We start from the raw sequence: 16,991 nt of genomic DNA, 5'->3' as shown, positions 1-16,991 counted from the left end.
ACATGCTCCATAACTAACACAGTTAAAACCCCTTTGTTCGAATAGTGTTCCTCCAGCAAATTGACAGTAGCTGCTATTCTACATCATTGTCATTAGCCAGTATGACGAAGAAATGTGCTAAACTGTGTTTACCCTGGTACATGTACAATGTTAGCATGTAGACATTGTTAAATGCCGTTTGTAATATTACATGGATTAACACATAATGGAACAGAGCTATGTACCTAGGTACTCTGCTAGGTCAGAAAGAAGGGTTTACAGAAGACCGTTGATTAGGCCCATATCTTTACTAGGAATATGTGTGCTGCCCTCTGCCCTGGTTTCTGACACGGCGTTAGAAATTAAAGAATCGAAAGGATTATATGAATTTTAAAAAATACTTAAAAAATTGGAATGATATTAAATTAAATACTTAACATGATGGTACAAAAAAAAATAGGTGCATGGCTACCACACTTGTTGTGAATAAAACTTTACAGATAGAAGGATAGGCAATTAGTAGGTTACACAAATGTTGAAACATGTGTACAAGTGTGCAAGTAACAAGTGTACAGACACGTGTACAGGTATGCAAGTGTGTAAGTATTCAATATTCAAGAGTGGAAGTATACAAGCAAGCAGGTATGCAAGTGAGCGAGAATGCAATTTAGCAAGTATGCTGTGTGCTGTAATTCAAACATGATCTCGAGCACTGCTGCTGCAATGTGTGTTTTTGACAAGTAATCTCTAATCTAATATACAGGGTTCCCACAGACCTGGAAAGTCAGGGAAAGTCATTGAAAGTCAGTGAAAATAAAATTGGTCAGGGAAAGTCAGGGAAATATGTTTTGGAACCCGGTGAGTCAGGGAAAATTGTGCTGAGATAGCAGAAAGTCAGTGAATATGTCCTGGGTATGACGTTAAACTGCCCCTCCACAGCTTTCACTTCTTTTATGCTGTGGAGGCTTCTTTCTTTGTTCAGCTTTTAGTTTTTCTATTCTCTTTCTTCTTTTTTTTTTTATCTTGGAATATAATTTATAATTAATGGCAGCAATTTTGTGTATGTGTGTTGTGTTTAATAACTTTTTTTCCAGGTTGACTGAAGATAATGTGTAAAAACTTTATCTTATTTACTTCAGGGTTACTAATTGTTTCTTTTCCATTTTTTTCAGTATCCAGTGAGCTTTTATAAATAGTGTAACATGACCTCAAAAAGAACAGTCTTTAATGAACTATGGCTTGACTCTAAGCAGAGTCCTGAGTTTGTGGGATGGTTATGTAAAGGTCCAGATATTTATCATGCTTACTGCAGAGCTTGTAAGAAGTCCTTTGAATTGGGTAACATGGGTCGTCAAGCTGTGATCTCACATGCTAAAGGAAAGAAGCACACGAACTTAACAAAATGTGTGAATTCCCAGACATCAGTGAAGACCTTTTTTTGTAGTCGTGAAGTGAATATATCATCCTCCTCAAATGTAGCAAACACAGATACAAGTGTTGGAAGTAAAACTACAGACATTTCAGAAGAGTGTACTAAGTTGGACAGTAGTGACCCTCAGTCTTCTATATTTGAAATTAAAACTGTATCCATACCTGCTTGTTCGGTGTCAGTAGACTCGTTCTGCTTGAAAGATGATGTTTTAAGAGCCGAGGTTTCATGGGCTTTGAAAGTTGTGAATACCCAAAATATGTCATTGCATTCAACCGCAGATTTAGGTGAAATATTTCGTTCAATGTTCCCAGACAGTGGGATTGCCTCAAAATTCTCAATGGGTGAAACTAAATGTTCTTATGTTATTAATCATGGACTTGCACCATATTTTGATCAGCTGTTGAAGGAACGTTTAAGTGAATGCAAAGATTATGTTGTTTCCTTTGATGAATCTATAAATAAAATAGTTCAGAGAGGACAAATGGACTTGTTCGTAAGATATTTTGATGTCAATCGAAATAAGGTTTGTACACAGTACTATAATAGTGTATTCCTAGGACATGCCTCAGCAGAAAACCTTCTCCACAGTTTTACATCTGGCATTCAACCTATGTCACTAAACAAAATCTTGAGTATTTCAATGGATGGGCCCAACGTAAACTTGAGTTTTCTTAAGAAACTTGATGAGAAGATAAGAGAAGAATCGGAACCAGATGGCAAGATTCTTGTGAACACTGGTGTTTGTGGTCTCCATGTTGTAAATGGTGCAATAAGAACAGGACTGAATTCTGTTGGTTGGGATGTCCCTACTTTTCTGCGCGATATCTATTTTATCTTTAACGAATCACCTGCGAGGCGTGCAGATTTCACTTCTGTCACTGGAAGAAAAGAGTTTCCTCGAAAGTACTGTGCTACTAGGTGGTTGGAGAATGTTCCATGTTTAGAAAGAGCTTTACTTCTGTTTGATGATGTTAAGAAATTTATCGAAAACACAAAGGTTGTAAAAACCAAGACATTACTCAATGTTAGAGACCAATCTAAAGACAAGTTCATGAAGTGTAAACTTTCTTTTTTCAAGTCATTATCAAATGACTGTGAACCTTTCCTGAAGAAATATCAAACAGCAAGTCCACTCGCTCCATATTTGTTATCAGACTTGAAAAACTTGATTGAAACTTTGATGCAACGATTTGTCAAGTCAAACAAGATGCCTGCTACAGTCAAGAAACTTCTTGCTGTTGATTTACACTGTGCGGAGAATTTACGTGAACTCAAAAACATTGATCTGGGATTTCAGACTAAGAAACTTCTTAGCGAGGTGGTTTCAACTGATCGCGAAGTTCTTGAATTCAAGAAAGATTGCCAAAAAATACTAACAAGAATGACAGAGAAGATACTTGAACGGAGTCCCTTAAAATATCCAGTAGTTCAGGGGTTGTCCTCATTGGACCCAAAAATTATTCATAAACAGCCAGAGCAAGGAAAAATTAGATTTGATATCCTCTTAGATGTTCTGTATTCACATAATAGAATAACGGAAACTGTTGCACAAAGAGCAAAGACTCAGTACTCTGGCATTTGTGATGAAGCACAGTGTGGTCTTCAGAAAAAGTTTTGTGAATTCCTAGAAGAAAATAATGTAGAGTCTTCTCAGTGCTTAGATGAATTTTATTCTTCAATTTTACTTGAATACCAAGAACTGGGAAGTTGTGAAATTGTGCCTTATATTTTCACATGGCAATGCAACAGTTGAGAGTGGTTTTTCGATCAACAAAAGCTTGTTGGTTGAAAATCTACAGGAAGAAAGTCTCATAGCTCAAAGAAAAGTTTATGATGGCATAAAATATTATGAGACCATACACAAGGTCCCGCTAACACAAAAGATGTTGTCTTATGTCAGAAATTCTCGAAGACGGTATAGTGAGCATCTAGACAATGCAAAGCGAAACAAGAAAGAAGAAGGTGGAACCATACAAAAGCGGCAACTCCAAAATGAAATAAAGAAACTAGAAGAAAGAAGAAAGATTTTAAGGTTAGAAAAACAGCATGAAGAAGAAACCATTTCAGCACAGATTAATTTGTTACACAAAAAGATACTGGACTGAAGCAGCATATGATGGTTAACCATTGGCAAATGCAATATTTTTGTTTTTAATTCAAATAGGTTTTTGTTCTGGGAAAGATTTGTAAATTGTATCACTTGGTAATATTATACTTGTCATATGTTTATTTAAATTTTATGGTACTGTTATCATGATGTTATTTTTTAGTTTGTATTCTCGTTAAATAATCTCAATTTTTAAAATGCTTATACCAACATTTCTAATTTTTTCGAGTTCAAAAATTTATAATAAAAAATTTAAAAATATACACACACACACACACATATATATATATATAGTTAAACAGGAGCGTGATGGGCAGCTATGGGGATGGTGGAGGCTGTAAAAAAGAGTACATTATGACGCGTGCCCGCCCTTCCTATATTAAATATCACGTTACTTTACGTTATAATTAAACCCAAAACGAGTTTAATTAAGTTCAGAAGCAATTCAGGGAAAAAGGTGTTTCGGCAATAGGCCTACTCACGTAATATGCGGCGAAGAATCTGTGCGACGTCGTAGGTTATAAACAAAGCGACGAACAATAGATTAATTCATTAAAGAAACCAACCATCTTCGCCCTTTATTTTTTACGTCGCTATAACCACACATATTAATGCACTTCAGAATATAATAGTAAATATGGGACGAGTTGTGTAAACAAATGTATATTTTTTCTCTTGCCACAGCTAAACATGTACATTGTGACGCCATCTTGTGACCGGCAATCTACCAACTGTATTTATATTTTATAAAAGTATAAATTTAACTAATTAAGTTGTGAAAGAAAGTTTAAATACTTTTTAATACCTAGGATTGAATATGTATGTATGTACATATAATTATTTATGTCAAATTTATCTTTTCTTTTTAATTATTAATATCTAGTTTATACTTCCACCACCAGGGCAGGGAAATTTCAGCGAGATTCATGCGCGCGCATCTCATCCCTTCCAAGGAGGAGTCAGTTCACCCCTCCCTTCATTTCTTCGTTCCCACGCATTTCTCCCTATATAAAGGCGAGGTCATCCACCTGAGAGTGAGTTGATCGGCCCGACGGCCAGTGAGGCTGGAATCCGCCCACTGGCCATAGGACGGTCATAGGGGGAGCAGCAGAACGACTGGCTATCCGTTTTCTGCAGCTCGCACCCCTCCTTCGCGAGTTAGGCCATCCAAGGACCTATCTCGGCCTAGGGAATTTGTCTCCCTTCCCCCCCCCCCCCCTTTCTGGACGATAGGGTGTACCGTGTATAAATTCTGTGTTTGTTGTAAAAGCCGATGCAGGCAACAAAGTGAACTGTTTCGACAATTCAGGTCAATAAAAGTTCCGTGGAAAATACCGACATTATTTTCAATCAATAGTTTAGTCCCTATCTCTCACCCCACTAGCTATTCGCCTGCATACCAGCCGAGTGTGAATCCTGCCGCAACACCAGCAGCTTGGACCTTCTCCACCCGATACCTGGCTCTCACCCAAGAGAGACATCGGTGAGAGAAGAAGAGGAGACGGGATCATCACAATCTTTCTGGCGCCCAACGTGGGGCCAGACCAGCAGTTCGACCTCCTCCACCCCTGCTGGCTCTCTGTCAAGAGGGCTCGGTGCGAGAAGAGAGGAGAGGATCAACAACATCACGTCAATTAGATAAAGTGTTGGTATAAGCATGTTAATTATGGTCAGGGAATTTTGTAAGAAGTAGTCAGTGAAAGTCAGGGAAAGTCAGGGAAATTGACTTTCATATTTCTGTGGGAACCCTGATATACAAAACAAGTACAGTAGAATCCCGCCGATGCGACCCCCCTCTGATGCGTCCATTCCGTTTATACGACCGTCTTTTGAGAAACCGTGAAAAATTTGAGCAGAGAAAGTCGAAAATTTAAGTAAAATCGGCTGAAAAACAAGTCAGTTACACTTTGTTGGGCGCTATGTGTTCACATTTATCTTGGCGAGCACTGTACTGTAAGCAGGCAGGCATACAAAAGACGGCTAAAAATAGATACCACCCCTATTGACTCCAAGCTAGCCAATACCGGTAAAATGCGCGCATCACCTGATAGCATCTACGCGCGCGTCTATTGCCGTCCCAGTCCCGTGCCTTTGTCTTGCGACTGGTTAGTGTGATCTTGCCAGCTGCATCTCAGGTGTCACTGTACACACAAAGCTGTGTTCACTGTGTTAACGACGTCGCCAGGTGTTTGGTTCTCGGCTATTTTTCTATAACATCGCTGACTTCACACATGCGCAGATAAACAAAAAAAAAAGCGTGGAATTATGCTATACACCTCGGACTCGCATACCCTGAACAATGGGTTCCGATAAATACTCGCGCCAAGTGAATTCGCGTCACGCGAGTTCGGCTATGCTAGCCGGCTGGTGGTTATTTTCATTCAAAACGTGGCGAAGGAACTTGTGTGGATCAGGTAAAAAACATTCGGCTATAAACGAAAGATATAAGAACAATGCTATCCTGAAATGCTGTAACATGTTTTTGGAGTAGATAATCACAGCGACAGACCGACAGGATGCGCTTCCGCCATTGCCGTCAGCGATGTTTATTTTGACAGCTCAAGCAATTATCTTTTCCACGTACCTTCACAGCGTAAAAAAAAAAAGATGAAAAAAACACGTTAGAATGCAGATGGAAAAGAAACTTTGCAGTAAAATAAATATATTTATGGCCCTGCTAAATTTTTCTATTCAATAAAATTCGAGGTATTAGTGATTTTTCAGCAGAAACTGCTGTGTGACTAATAAACAAATTGTATCATAATAACTTATAACGTATTTATTAACGGCGAAGGACAGTCGTATAAGCCCATAAAAATATTTATTTTACCGAGAATGGACTATACTATACAACCTGGCTTTTGCCGCACGCGGTGTGGGAGGGGAGGAGGAGGATGCTGACAGTTTCTCACGCAGAAGGTTGAAATAAGGGAGGGAATGTGTTGAAATGTTAGTTGGAAAAGGAGGGGAAGGTGTTTTTACATTGTTTGTGGCTCTGGGAGGGATTAACCTTGAAGAATTAGCAGGGGATTGAGAGGTAAGCGTCACGTCACGTATGACGTCAAGCCGCCGCTACCGCCAGCCTGGCTGGACGAGTTTCTTACGCTCTCTCAGCGGCTTTTCGTGCGGGCGGGTTAGATAACATGACAGCTGAGAATGCTTTTCGTGCGATAGTGGACGCGCCGAGCTCGGCTAGACACTGTCCGAGCGGCATTCACCAATGCGGCGACACCCCGAATTCTCTATTACGACCATTCCGTTTATAAGTCCGTTTTTCCGGAAACCGTGAGGGGTCGCATCAGCTGGATTCTACTGTATGATACATAAATTTGCCCTCAATAACGTCCACAATAGAGGTTCACAATTTTAACAAATGTGATGACCAAAAAGCTCCAAATATTTTCAAAATTATCTGACTCTATATTTATTACTTTCCCTTATCCCCTATCCCTATTCCTGATAATGCACCCCACTCCTAAACATTGCACATTTTGTTTCCATCATGCTCTGATGAGTCATCGCTTCTCATCACCGGCTGACCTGCAGCTGGGTGGCGCTGATCTTGAGGTCGGAGTCATTGAACTCGTAGGGGATGTTCCAGCCCAGCGGCCCGAAGTAGCGGCGCTCCTGGACCAGGGCGTGGAAGAACACCAGGCTGAACAGCAGGGTGCGCCACTCGCGCGTCCTCACGCAGTCCTCGTAGAAGGTCGGGTCCGAGATGGGGTCCATCAGGTACGAGCGCAGCAGGTTGTTCCTCAGTCCTTTGGGAGCCTCGTTCGTCATCTTCACCCCTGCAACCTCACTCAGTGAGCCTCTCGCCTCTTGCCTCTTGCTCTCATCGCCACCACGTCAGTACGTGTTTCCACAACAAGCATACGTCTACAAGTAGCAGTACGTTTTGTGAACTTGACATCTTAAACCATTCACCTTACGTGGAACTTCAAAGTTGATATTTTTGGATCGCCACAAGATGTTATACACATAGTATCAGTTCAGTATAACATACTTCCATTATTACGTAAGTATTAAAAAAATATGTTTTATTTTTCCAGGTAAATTAAGATGAAATTACTCTGTTAATAAATATGCTTAAATAAATACTTCCTCCATACAAGGTTACAAAGAAAAAAGTTTATCTTTCCCTGTTCACAATTAAAACTAAAACTCGTGACAAAACCGACAAACTACTGGAACGGACTTGACTTCATTTTAACTTAACTGTTATTGAAGACATAAAATGCGTTATCTGGATTTGAAAATGTAATCTTGAAAGTGGGAACTACTTTAAAATGAAGTAACGTCTATGATAATTTCATTAGTGCATGGTCATGGGTCTTTTGACTAACATCTTTGGACTGTACAGATGGAACTGAGAGAGTAACAAAAATACACATTTACTACTGTGTCATTTCCTAGTCTGATGCTACACAAAATGAAAACGAGTGGGTCCAAGTATGCATTTACTAATTAATTATTAATCATCTTTCCCATACGAAGCTGACACAGACCTACATTTTCCTGACTGGCTGCAGAATTGACTGGGAGTCATGTACACTAAGGAAAGTCACACACATTTCAAACTGATGTCCAACCAACACAACTGGATCTGAATATTATTTACCTGTTTGCTTGACTCTTAAATTAAGTAGAAACCAATCAGAATTACTAATTTACCTAGATTTTGGAGTCTCAGTTCATGATTGTATTTAATCCTTCAGTATCACTATTTCATGCATTCCACACGATCTTTCTATAGCCGCCAAGTAATGTCACAGCATACATGTTTTTCTCTCAATTTATGACTATTTTGCATTTTGAAAAAAAAAAAAAAAAAAAAAAAACACAAAAACATACACACATGAGAGGTTTCACTTTAAGTAAAATATATTTTTTACTTACTCACAGACAACTACAGACCCAAGACTTTTGAAAGACCCGCGGTACACCGCGAGCAGGGGAATCGAGAAAGGTACACTATGCTTGCTATGCCATAGAAGACACACATCACAACTAAGCACAATCTACAATCCATACTGGCTGTAAAAATTATTCCAAGTCCAATTTTCAACTATGGAGAGTCCCCCCCCCCCCTTCCTATAGTGGGGCTTCCACAGAGCTTATTTAATACAATCTAACCCATGGGTACTTTTGAACGATTTGGGAAAAGGAGGGGGGGAGAGGGATTTCCCTGAATTGAGCTTGAATTATTATGAGCAAAACTTTCATTCTTGAATGATTCGTCTATTACATTATTATTCGTGACCTGACACTATCAGCAGTTATAAGAAAGAGAGGAAGACGTAACCATTCTGCAGGATGGAGACGGGGAAGTGCGGGGAGGGGTAGCTGGTGAGCCAGAGGCGGAAGCTCTGGTGCGTGCGGGCCGACCCCACCACCTCCTCGCAGATGTGGTCCAGCATGGGCATCCAGCTGACGGCCAGGTGGCAGTTCTGCAGCACCACCCACTGCCCCAGCATCACCGCCTCGGAGACCATCTCTGCCGCGCGGGGACCCTGCCAGTTGCCGAGTGCCACACCACAACCAACCACGTAAAGATCACTCAAGCATTATTTTATAGGCATGTTAGTATTACGTTAGACAACAGCATTATATATATACACACACACACACACTTGCTGATTCAAGATAGCACATAACATAAAATACAAAGTTTCTAAAATTACAACTCTTACACAAAAAAAATTTACTTGGTTGGCTATTTGGGAAAAAAACCAAAACAATATTTCTATTTGTATTTGCAATATCTTTGGATTTACAATCAGCCTGCAGAAATTATTTAAATAATATTTGTGATTGAAGAAAAAATATTGTGTTATTAAAAAATAAGAAATTAAAAAGAAAAATCAAAGTTACCACCATCCAGCTTATGGTTTAATCAGCAGGAAAAAATATCACTCTCTGAATTCTTATCATAATATCTCCTCCCTCGCACATACTATCATTCAGGCATCTTTTCTTGTTTTCTGGGCCTGTCTGAAGCCTTCTTCATGATCTGTATCATTGTCTCACGTACACACCTCATTTTACATCAGCTATAAACTCACATCACCTCATTTTACATCACATCACCTCACAGAACACCACAAAACATCACCTCATACATCTAAAAACATCGCATAACATCACCTCAACTCATTCATTCAACAAACTAGCCAGAAACACCAGGTCTTCTCTTGAGTAGATCAGCTTGGCTCCACTAAGCACTGTATTTCTCTCATGTCATCTGTGTGGATCCTACCTCAATTATGAAACTACGTGCATGCACACAGTTTGAAAAATTACCAACAAATAATTACAACCTATTCAAACAGCTACGTCCAACTCGCACACAAAATGTATCAAGCAATACTGTTTTACAGATTCTTCTGGGATGATATTTTCAGCATGCATTTGGAAGCACTAGCACCTGTCCTTGCCCCAAGGAGATGGTCTTGAGTTGGGCCTGCTGGTAGCCCTGGTCGGCAGCGAACTTGAGCAGGCTGGCCATGGGGTCGGAGCCCGGGGACAGGATGAAGATGAGCGGAGTGTGGCAGGTGGAGTCGCTGTAGCAGCTCAACAGGTCGAAGGTCGGCGGCTGCACGTACAGCTGCCCCATGTTGGCCACAATGAAGATCTGCACGCACGGCCACTCCAGCATTACACGACACCAGAGCACCAGCCGCGACATCGCCACGTGTCACGCATCAATGTCAACTAAACGTTTAGTGTGTGAAATACATGGAATATCTTCCGAGTTTAAATAATGCAGAATTATACATTACATTTATGGCCTATAAACAGATTTACTACAGGTGAATTTATTAATTAACCTATTTATACATTAACCACAAGGGTGTATATTATTTATATACATTATTTTACTTTAGATTTTGCATGACAGAAGTTGGTTTATATTTTCACAATACTGCTGTCTGGGGTATTAAGACTCGAAATAGATCGCACATTTCATATTACTAAATGTTTTAAAAATACAAATTATGATCATAATAATGGTGGACCGCCAATTTGACGCAAGTGGTAAATGTGGCGGATGTTGCAGTGTGCTCTGTCACTGCTCCATTCACATCACTTCATCCGTCATCATCTGTGGTGACCTCGATGTCTACGAGTTGTTAACTACAACTACCTAACTCATTGTCACAGTGCACTGTAAACTTAGTACAATCTTTTTCAAAGGCTTGCTTTACACCAATCTGAAAACTGAACTGAACTAAAAGCTGAACTTTACTTTTGTTAAGTCAAGAGCCACATGCAACAAACGATTAAATGTTTATTGTGGTAGTGCTTTCCTTGAACTGCAAAGTAATTGAAACTTTCTCAGAAACAAGCTTAAATGTTTTAAGAATTTCACCAGAACTCTCAGTCGCTAATATATGGGAAACTTTTTTTTCTTCAGTTCAGGCAAGTTAAGCCATATTTGAATGAATCATGCATTTACATTCTACCAGTAAATATGAGTGAGATTCTGAGAAAGCACAATATGTTTGTACCACAATATAAGTCTATGTATATGCATAAGCACAACTAGCATTAACACCATTGTTGTTTTAAAATCATGTAAGGTCTTTTAGAAAAACCATTAGTGAATTTAGTTATTTTTTATATTGGGTGATGTAATATCTCCTAATCCAACCACCAAGATTAAACACATAATATCCAATACTAAATCAATTTTAATCCTTCAAAATTGCTGAACGACTTTATTGACCACAAATTCACAATTTCGTAAATATTATTTTATATTTCAATTATATTTAAGTTTCCAAGAACAGCAGGTATAGTTTAACTTCAAATAATAAACTCTAATACTCAATTAAATTCAGGTTTTAGCCCAATTTTTAGATTGGAGGAAAGAAAGCCCTAGACTAATTAAGAACAATACCGCAGTTAAATCAAAATAGTTGTAACATTGCAAGTTCCTGCCCTTCCCAACTTTTATGATTATTTGTTAAAGGAATAAATATTATGTTTCCTCAGCTGCAATATATCAGCTGATTATTTATTTTTACTTATTTAATTTGTAACAGGTCTACCTATAGAAAAGGGCCAAAGTGGTAGACACTATACATATATACACACACAGAAACTTACATAGATACAAATAAAATCAATGACAAATACCAAAATTACTTAAAAAGAACTTCACAAAGAATGAAAAACAAAGGAAAAAATAAACTGAGACAAAGAAAACAAAACAGTATAAAGTATTAATTGATGGAGGGATTAGCATGTCAAAGTAAATTAAAAATTAATAAAATGACACATAATGCACTGTAATGTAGTACAATAACAACTGATTACATAAGAATTAAAATACTTAGCACAACTACTGTAGAGATCCTTGCCATTGAGACATATAAACTTATAATCAGAGTAGATGAAGATATGATGGTAGAGAATGATCACAGAATTTTTTACTATTAGAAAAATACTATTTATTCTGTTGGAATTGCTTACCTACTAATCTGTATAAAATGTAATTGTTTTTACTAGTAGTACATAATAGGATATAATCCCGTCTATTGAATGTAGGAATCTTGAAGCCAATATGTTCAAACAAATAATTACAATCTAACTTAAGTTTTAGACAATCACTTATGAATTTTGCATCTAAAATGTTCCTTCTAGTGCATAAGGAGCTTAGTATAGTATTTAAATCTAAATCATGATTAGTAAATTTTTGATTAATGGTGTTGATTAATATGGATTGTAATTTGTTAGTTTTGAAACTGTTGGGGATACTTATATTATTCCAAATGATGGAATTATATTCTAATTTAGATCTTACCAAGGAAATATACAGACAAATGACTGAGTTAGTGTTAGAAGCAAAAATGTGTAGTGTATTTGATCAGGGCAAGTGTTCTATTGACAGGCTGTAACAGCTTCAATATGATAATTAAAAAGTAATTAGGAACCAATTTGCTCTTGGTAAGAGTATGATTTTCTAATTCATAATTAAAATTAATAGGATAAAATTTTCTGGTAAAAGTTAAAGTTAAGTTTCCCATAGTTGCGATTGACTAGATTTAGTTTTAAATCAATCAGAAATAGCATTAATGTCATGTTGGAATAAAACACAATCCTAGAAGAAATATATTTTTCCATACATTTTTAAATCGTTGGCAAACAAAAGACCTTAAGAATTCTCTAGTATATTTAAAATAGCATCTATAAAAATGTTAAATAGCAAAGGTACAATGTACCACCCTGAGGGACACCCAAAATTGCTACTAGAATGTCAGCAGTAATATTGTTAATTGAAACACAGAAGGTTTTTTAAGATAATTGTGAAACAATTTTAATTATTTAACAGTTAATCCAATATTTATAGTTTTTCAAGTAATACATCAAAGTTAATTGCGTTGAATGCTTTCTCGACTTGACTTCTAGTTGTTACTTCTGCAAAAATTGGATTTAGGAAGGAAAGAAGGTTGGTTGAGGTTGATTTTCCAGTATGGAAACCATGTTGATTATCTGACAGCTTATTCTTTAAGTTGAAGCTGAGATTCTTCAAAATAAATTTATCAAATACTTTAGCAAAACTATTTAAGAGAGATATAGGCCTATAGTTAGTTAAATATTAGTTATATAGCTTCAGGGTCACAGTGACCTAGTTTTTTATACTTGTAGTTGATTATTAGTAATTTTTCTTGTATTAATTTTGATATTTAATAATTTTAATTAGAAAAGTCTCGTTAATATAATTTTACTGGCTTTCACTTGGTTGGCTGATATATAGGGACCCTGAAAAATGGTAAATAAAAACTACCAATAGCGGTGCAAAAAAACTAGTGAAAGCGGTGTAAAAACCCCTGGTAAGAGCGGTATAAAAAAACCAGTAGAAGCGGTGTAAAAAGTCAAAATTTTTAATAAAGCGGTAAATAAAATTTGTTTCACTTAACACGTAGTACATTTATGTAAGGGGGGGGGGGGGGGAGGAGAGAATACAGGAAAAGTGAAAATAACTTAACTGTTAAATTTTAACTTTCATTATGAGATAATATTGAAAACATCTTGCTATTTTAAACACTTGAACATTTACACATTTAAAATTGTAATATTAATATAAACCCTTGTTGGGAAGTTGCAAAATTTGCACATCAATATTTGATTCTTTGCATCAAATACATAAAATCCGTCAGTTGCAAATTGATACAATTTTCGGCATGATTTAAACGCTTGTAACACGTTTAGATATGGCGAATTGCAATTGTATAACTGTTGTTTAAATTACATGCTTCATTCGAGGGCAAAGTACTAGCTAAATTACTGTTTCAGATAAATGTGTGAATATATAAATTCAAGAGTAACACTTAAATCCACTTTTCAATCTAAAAAAATATATGAAAAGTGTGTATTCAACAATAAGCAGCATCAAAACAAACAAGCCCGGAGTTTCTGAGCCAAAGATAAATGTTTCTCCGAACGTCTCAGAGAAGACGAGATAAAGTGTGTAAGTTTTCTTCACAATACATCAAGGACGTCATTTTGTATGGAAGGACGCCATGTTGGTAAAATTATTGTTTTTTTTTTTTTTTTTTTTTTTGTAAATTACCGTAATTCGGTATTGACTTCAGATATATTGTGAATGTTCTAGAAAATTAAGACTTTTTTTCCGTATAAATGGGGTTTGAAAGAAAAAAGTAAAGATTCACAGCGAAAAATTAAAAAATTCAACATGGCGTCGCAATGATAAAGTGTTTATGTACTTTCTTTTCTATGGCTTGTTATGGCCGTTAGGAAACCCGTTGGCCAACGAAAGAAAACAAAACAGTTGTGTTATTGTTAGGTTAATAAACGTAATAAACCCGTTTCTTGAACCCGAGGGCGTTAAAATATGAAGTTACTTATATTATCAAATTATAAAGTGAAAAAATGATTTGCCTAGGCGTCGTTCTGTAAAATATTTTCGTGTAGTGTGGAGTTTTATCTTTGACTTGTAAACATATTCTTGCGCAAATCTTAAAAATAGTGATTTTAAATGGACTATTTCGTGCGAAATTTCGTGAAATAGAGGAATTTAGCCCTATTTCGCGCAAAGCGAGAAAAATGGCAAATTTCGTGAAATTTCGCGGAATTTCGCGACGCATAAACGGTTTGTAAGACAATAAAAATAACATAAATTGTTGGTATGTTGACCCTATATGCTTGTATAAAAATTTCGTGAATAAACCATTCGCGAAATAAAAGGGTCCCTACTGATATACTGTTTATGGATTTTGGTATTTTATTTTCTTTAAAAAAATCTCTTATCAAATATAAATTTTATTACTAATGTGGTTTATAGTGTGACAGTGATGTGTTTGGATGGTAGGACAATGGGTCTGGTGAAAGAAAGAAAAAAAGACAGACGTGGAGCGACACAGCGGTAATAGACGATATGTTATAACATCCTGTGTGAAAGACAGAGACGTGTGACAGAACTAGGGGAAGCTCTCACAGAAGGACATTACTGAATCGTAGATGTATAGCCAATAGCAAGGCAGCTTTTTGGGGAAGTCCCCAGTAAAATAATTTTTCTATGGGTTTTGTATGGTGCTTTGTTTCATCAGTCGTTGAAAAAACAATGCTCCTATGCCCGAGACCAGAAGCTATTTTAAAAACATATATCTGGTAATGAAAATGTAATATTTTAACAGTTCGGTCTGTTATGGATATTAATTTCCATACAATGCCAAATAAGAATGCCTAGTTTCCTCTGGTTGCATGGCAGAAAATGAGAAACCCCAACTCAAGGGTAGAAGTCTAGTTGCTAAAATGTATCATTTCAGGAAAGCGATGTATGGATACAGTACGTGGAAATGAGGCAGACACGAGGTGTTCGTCAGTCAGTCAACCAAACTCGTAAACTGCGTAGTCGCAGTACCTGGACGGCAGGAACAACTTTGTCGGGGCGAATGCAGCGCAAGACCGCCAGCTTCACCAGACCATCCAACTGGTCGAATGGGGCCGGGGGATTCCTGTCGTGTGGGTTCGAAGAATCATAGTATTTCTTCCATGCTGCGATGTTCTTCACAAATTCCTTATGGAAGTTTTTAAGCCTAAGCAGAAAAAAAAAAACAGAAATTGCAGATATTTAAGTTATTGTATTTTGATTGGATAGCAGATGTATTGTTTACAATCATGGGAACCGTATGCAAATGTTTAAAACACTTTAAAATTGCACTGTTAGCACCCTAAAAGTGCTACTACTATCACATGTCTCGCTGGAAGGTCTTCAACTACATGTATCTGCACTCAAATAGCTGTACTGATGCTGTATAGAGCACATAAATTATTCTAAGAGAGAGCACTTCTTCATGACAATCGGTAACTGTAACACTGCAAACCATTGCACTCAGGGTCTTGACAAGGTTGTCAGTGGTTGGATCCCCTACTCTTGTAGGTGTTATGGCTTATGAGGTGGGTTATTTTAGGGAGCCAGAGCATGGAGCATGGGCATTCTGGAGAGAAACTACATGCAGGGGCCCAGATAAACATAGTAAATAATACAAGTTGTAGCTGCAGTACTTGAAACCTGGACTTCACACTGTACATGTGTTTACTCCGTAGCGAGAATAGAGATACATAGCGAGTTTGGACTTTTACATGCCGTGCAAAGATAGACATATCCGAGTATATAAAGCATTGGTGTTTATCTGTACAGATGATGACAAAATCCAAACCCAAATATGATAAACTAAGATATTTTAAAAAATTGAGACACTTGCACTTTGATATTGGGTGTTTATAGACATTTTTTCTGGTGATAAACTGTAAATATAAAATTAAGTAATAAATTTGAAAGCAGTTTGAATGTATTTGAATGTACAGGTTGAGTAAAGTTGTTATGGTTATTTAAACAAAAAAAACTAAAAACAGTTTGTTTCCATTTTTTTTTGTATTTAATGCTGATTGGTCAAGCAATATAGTTATTTATTATAGGCACCATAGATATTGGCACACTCCTGTCTGGGTTTAGCCACTTGACAGTTCATTATGAAAACTTTATTTTTAATTTTTAACTAACCTAGTTCTTTTTCTTTCCTCTAATACAGTAGAACCTCGATGATACGTTCCCGTTTCATACATTTTCCCGTGTCATACGCCAATTGATTTTGGTCCCGCCGAAAGTACTATATTTACAATGGTTTACTTTCCCGGAACATACACTTATAAAATCACGAATTTCCCGTTTCATACGTTTTTACAAAGCGGAAAAGTCTTAAAATTCACACATTTTTTTGTTATATTCCTCCTGAAAAAATACGTTTTAATGCTTTTATTTTGAAAAACGTTCATTGTTTACCTTTGCAAACGTAAGAAAATAACTTTATCGCACCATAGATATGGATGGTATCAGGATGACTGCACCTCGCTACTAGCATCTATGGCCAGCACCAAGCGAGACTAGTGGCGCAAACTAGCAATGATTATGAAAATGGTCAACGCGCTTTACCAAGGCATGGA

At 37.1% G+C, this 16,991-nt stretch overlaps 1 protein-coding gene across 1 annotated transcript in view; it reads right to left on the bottom strand.

Annotated features, from left to right (window-relative positions):
• The window catches only part of LOC134533172 (dynein axonemal heavy chain 3), a 182,794-nt gene that overhangs the window by 24,133 nt on the left and 141,670 nt on the right, over positions 1 to 16,991 (bottom strand). The window contains exons 60-63 of the mRNA XM_063370536.1: positions 15,409 to 15,583; positions 9,946 to 10,152; positions 8,824 to 9,031; positions 7,059 to 7,309 (exon numbers count right to left, since the gene is read on the bottom strand). Coding sequence (XP_063226606.1) covers positions 7,059 to 7,309; positions 8,824 to 9,031; positions 9,946 to 10,152; positions 15,409 to 15,583 — 841 coding nt within the window. The remainder of the gene's footprint in view (positions 1 to 7,058; positions 7,310 to 8,823; positions 9,032 to 9,945; positions 10,153 to 15,408; positions 15,584 to 16,991) is intronic.

Source organism: Bacillus rossius, chromosome 6 (genome assembly GCF_032445375.1).
Source record: "Bacillus rossius redtenbacheri isolate Brsri chromosome 6, Brsri_v3, whole genome shotgun sequence".
Taxonomy (NCBI): domain Eukaryota; kingdom Metazoa; phylum Arthropoda; class Insecta; order Phasmatodea; family Bacillidae; genus Bacillus; species Bacillus rossius.
This window is presented reverse-complemented; position numbering and strand designations above follow the sequence as displayed.